The sequence below is a fragment of the Habropoda laboriosa genome, unplaced genomic scaffold, assembly GCF_001263275.1.
Source record: "Habropoda laboriosa isolate 0110345459 unplaced genomic scaffold, ASM126327v1 scaffold16, whole genome shotgun sequence".
In the NCBI taxonomy this organism is placed as follows: domain Eukaryota; kingdom Metazoa; phylum Arthropoda; class Insecta; order Hymenoptera; family Apidae; genus Habropoda; species Habropoda laboriosa.
Genome location: NW_017100130.1, coordinates 827,854 through 833,021, shown reverse-complemented (window position 1 = coordinate 833,021; position 5,168 = coordinate 827,854). Strand labels below are relative to the sequence as shown.

Genomic DNA, 5,168 nt, shown 5'->3' with positions numbered 1-5,168 from the left:
TACAATTTAAATTTTGAATACAAGTACTCACATAATATGATTTATGAATATTTATTTGAGCAGTTACTTAATGATATCTTGTACCATTCTATATAAACAAATTATGATTATATAGTGTTAGGCATTTTATACGAATCACATTTTGTGGGTTTGTAGACTATCTAAAATTATATTTCTCATCACATTACAAAAAGTAGAAAAAGATTTATGCACATGATTTTGTATAGATACTTTTAATATATTTTTGTTGCTAATTTGAGAATATCAAAGAGTAATAAAAGATAATATCTATTTTTTAATTATAGATTAATATGCAAGGATATTTATCGAAAAGGTTCATCTAAAGGTTTTGACCCAATGCCTTTTTTGGGTGGCATAGGAATGTGAGTGTAATGTTTTACTTAATATAGGTAACAATAATGTCAAATAAACCCATGGTTAATGTTGTTGAAGATATTTTATTCGTTGTTTTACCCTTGGAAGGAAATGTTTCTTAAATATAGTTTTAATGTGTCTGTCTATTGTAAAAGCATTTTCTATGCTATTCTATGCCTATAATTGTGAAAAAAAAATTATAAATTATAACTCAAAAAGGTAATATAGGTTACCTAGATGAACATATAGTGAATAAGAGTTTTCTTTTAGGTGCACTTTGATGCTTCGGTATGCATGGATTGTAAGAGATCCTGCAATGATTAATATTAATGTTTTTGGATTACTTACAAATGTGGCATATATGTCTGTATATTACTATTACTCACCACAAACGGTACGAGTCCACATATATAATTCAAGCATGTGATGCTGCTATTTGATACGTTATTTTCTTTGAATGTAGGATGAGTCAAATACAGTGTTACAAGCTGTTTTCATTACTGCAGATTGATTTCAATTTTGTTTTACATTAAATGGGACAGGAGATCTAATTATCTCTGTGTAATGGATTTTTCTGAGGGGCTCCTAGAGTGATAAAGAATGTTTTCGTCTAAATACAATGGCATATTAATTAATTTTCTTTATTTGGATAGCTCTTTTTGGACTTAATATTGTTTACTTGAAACCTTTCTTTTATTCTGCATAGTTAGAGCTATGACGAAGAATACTTTTCTCAAGAGAAACTTCAGGGAGGCACCGAAAGATATCAAAATAAACGAATATTGTTTCAAACATTTGATAAAATTACTGAAGTAATCAATGCACAGGCAGTACATATTGCTATTTCTATATCTTTCTTTGTTGTTGAAGCAATAGCCATCACTGTTTTATGCAACATCATAAAAACAAATCTTATAACGTTAGATCTGGTGACAAAGGTAGTCACAAAACAGGACCAATCGTCCAATCCAATTTTCAAATTTTTTTTTGTAATATGTGTATTTCTCGCAAAGTATGCTGGGGCAACCAACATCTTCCTTTTCATGTGTAATAGAATATTTTCGAAAAATGTGGGGAAAATGTTTGTTAAAAAATGAGCATAAACTGCACTTGCCGAAGTTTATTTACAGAAATGTGGTTCAATCACATGATTTTCAATAATTCTGCATCACACATTTGTTGACCACCAGAATTGAAACGAAACAACTTGCAACCAGTGAGGATTTTCATTTGGCCAGTAATGAAAGTTGCTTATTCACTTGGCTAGTATTAAAAAATGTATCTTCGTTGAGAAAAGGAGGCAGTAATAAAAATCAATTGGCATTATAGATGAGATTATGATGCCATGTGCAAAAAATAATTCGATTTTGGAAGTCATTTCCGAACAGATCTCGATAAAGACACATGTGGTATGGATGATATTTGTGCTGTTTCAGTATCTTTCATATCGGTATCGAATCCCTGCGTTCAGAGAATACCTTAGCAGCTTGTCGGTAATTGCGTTGGCATTGCTTAGCACTAATAACATATCAAGACTTTTATTAAAGTTTGCCATTTCAATCATCTAATCTTCTAAGGAAATCTGAAAATACTGATATCTATCTGTCTATCTTTTTAGAAAATCTAATCAAGTATAAAGTTATTGATAAACGATTCCAAGAAATTTTCCCATTGCCAAACAAATACAGTACAGTAAAGCTTTTCACATTGTCCCTCACAATTAGTTCGGAACCGAATAGGGACAGTTTCAGTAAAGGGATATGTATGTACTGTTTTTCGAGACTCGCAGTCCGCTTTTGTAGTCCGCCGAACGATGACAGGGATAATGAATAAAAGAAAAGGATGAAACGAGAATCGAGGCAACCGAGTGGTTTAAATTTTTTTTAACATATTGGTCAGATTTTTCTGATTAAAATGAGATCAAACACGATATAATTTGGAAAACGTTTACTTATTAACCCTTTGCGGACCGAATAGTCCAGTTAATTCGCAGTCATTTGACTACTGTCGGGCAGTACCGTGTAGTTTGCCTTTATTTCAATATTTTTGCGTAATATTAGTTATAAAATATTAAGTTTCAGTATAATATTATTGCATACAAAAATGGTTCATTATCGTTTCTAATTTATAATTTCTCATTGTGTGATACTTGAAGGCAAAAATTCCTACGTGGAGTCTGATTCGACATAGGGCTGCAAAGGGTTAATACTCATTGAGTAACTCATTTCATTTCATTATCGCTTTGAATGAATTATAAAAACGGATTGCTAGAAAAATACATGAAATATCTGTTCACATTGTCCGTCGAATGTAAGCTATGCCTTCCATATTGTCTGTCGAATGCATAAGCTGTGCCTGGACAGTGTGGTAAAAATTATATCGTGTTTGATCTCATTTTAATCAGAAAAATCTCACCAATATGTTAAACAAATTTTCAAATAAAAAAAGCAAAATTAAAAAAGTTATACTATTTTATTATGAAACTGTCCAGCCGTGAAATCTCATCAAAAGTACCGCTTCGCACAGCATTACACGCTTGACTGACTGCGAAAAATATAACATAGGCGTAGGAATAACGCAGACCTAGGCGTAAGACCACCAATATGGACACTGAGAATCCGAACTGGTGGACACTGCGGGAAGATTTACTGTATTTGCCAACAACATCTTCAAACCGTGCCATTGTTGTTCAAACAACAACATATTCAACTGTTTGTTTGTTTAACAATGGAATGATATTTTATTTGAGCAATGTACATAGATGGCCTGGGTCAAAATTCGATCCACAATGCATAATCATTGTATGGAGAAAGATGTGCATGGTGCATCGATACCGCGAATGCGCTCACATCTCTCGGTTGCAGTTTCGATGTACGGGATCGAGAAACGTTGATCAATCGACTGTCAGCGAGCGAAGATGACAAGTGCTATGGATTGACGAGATACGGTGTCTTGAAATTTTTTTGTTTATAAACAAAATAAATCAACAGAAAACTTTAAATACGTTTTCTAAACTGGTTGCATGTTTTTCTCGTCCCATTTTAAAGGAATGAACTTCTATTTTCACGTACATACGTTCTACATAAAAATGTCTTCAGCTAATCGTACGGAAATTTTTTAAAGTAATATTTACTATTTATTTCACCTCAAAATATACTCATTTTTTATCAAAATTTTAAAACTTTTCGTTTCAAGGTTTGCCATTTTTCTAAAAATTATTATACAGCAACTTCTATAATGTGATTATATATGTGTATTTAGTAATAAAAAAAAACTCTGAAATATTGCCCAATATATGCACATTTAAACCCACAATGAATAAAATTTCAACGAAGGATGTCTCAAAAATAATTGACAAAAAACGTGCTTTTTGCGGGCTTCAAAGTCTTGTTCTCTCTTAATACACAGTTTTATTTAAAAAGAAATGGGGAAGATTCTCTTTGTCCTCTTAGCAACCACCTCAGAAAAATTTGTTGCACACCAAATGATTAGCCCCCTTGTCTCATTTAACCTTTATGTCAATAACCGGGTACCCTTTTGCACATTTTCTCACTCAAAATATTTGATCTTCCCGGTAAAAGATTTGAATATCCGGCCAGATCGTTGTTGTTTAGCATATTTCTTAACCGTGTTTGCGTCAAGTTTAGAATTTCGTTATCAGAAAGCTACTAAAATTGGACGATAAAGTAGACGACAATTATGGGAATTGACATAAGAGTTAATTAAAAAAAGAGTTGAAGCCAATATTAGCAATGGTTTTGGAGAAAATAGCTGTAACACTTTATTTGGTCCACCCTATGTATCCTGTTTTTCTCTAATCTAATAAATTACATATTAATGGTATATTATAAATTATGTCTTGTTATAAAACAGATGCTGTTGCACATTGAATATTAGAAAAAGGTGTAAAATTTTAATTAATAATAACTGATAACTATTATTCTGAATTTTTTGAGATTTTTTGGTTAGGTGCACTGTAGTTAAAAAAATTGAAAAGAGATGAAAAAATCGGGTTTTAATTTTTTTAACTACGGCGGACCTAACCAAAAAATTCAGAATAATAATATCAATAATATGTACAATTTACTCAAAAAATATAATCATAGTTCCGGGACTCCTTCAATACAAAATGGGGATTTTTCAGCATTTTTTGCGTTTTTTATTTTTTATAGCTTGAATTTTCAATTTAAAAATCTAAAAAAAAGTCTGTAATATGTGTCTCGTTAACTGAAGTGTCTCTGATTTTTTCAAAATTTTTCATGCACTAAGGTGGGAGAAATTGAGCAAGAACGTGTCTTTCATTTTTGCACTTTACTATTCCCCCCCCCAGTCGAGATAAAATGTTGAAACTTGGCACAAATTGTTCTTTTTTGATACGCTATCGAATGACATGTCGCAAGACGAATTTGGTTTAGGGGCATTTTTGACTCCCTTATCCGGCTGTACCCTTTCGGATAAATAGTTCTAACTGTCCCAACGCCTGAATAAATATTTTACGAGTCTTATGCATTTTTAGAAGGATACGCTTGCTTTAATAGGCAAGGTAACAGCTTTCGTAATGGTCTTGCTTGCGTATGCACAAATGGAAAATGCGGAAAACATCGAATTCAGATTCGGTTTAATTGTAACAGTATTACTGATGCTCTTAATAGGATCTCCTTTGGTACATCTCGTAAGTATAGTTTCCGGTCCACGTTTTTCTAGTATGATAAATTTACAATAGCGCAATCGTATAATAAATTTAACAATATCTAACGAAATAAATATAATGGAAATAGCATATCGCGTAACCT

The 5,168-nt window shown here is 32.0% G+C and overlaps 1 protein-coding gene across 1 annotated transcript in view; it reads left to right on the top strand.

Annotated features, from left to right (window-relative positions):
- Positions 1–5,168, top strand: part of LOC108572613 (sugar transporter SWEET1) — an 11,107-nt gene that overhangs the window by 2,565 nt on the left and 3,374 nt on the right. The window contains exons 3-5 of the mRNA XM_017934908.1: positions 306–383; positions 646–769; positions 4,892–5,047. Of these exons, the coding sequence (XP_017790397.1) occupies positions 306–383; positions 646–769; positions 4,892–5,047 (358 nt within the window). The remainder of the gene's footprint in view (positions 1–305; positions 384–645; positions 770–4,891; positions 5,048–5,168) is intronic.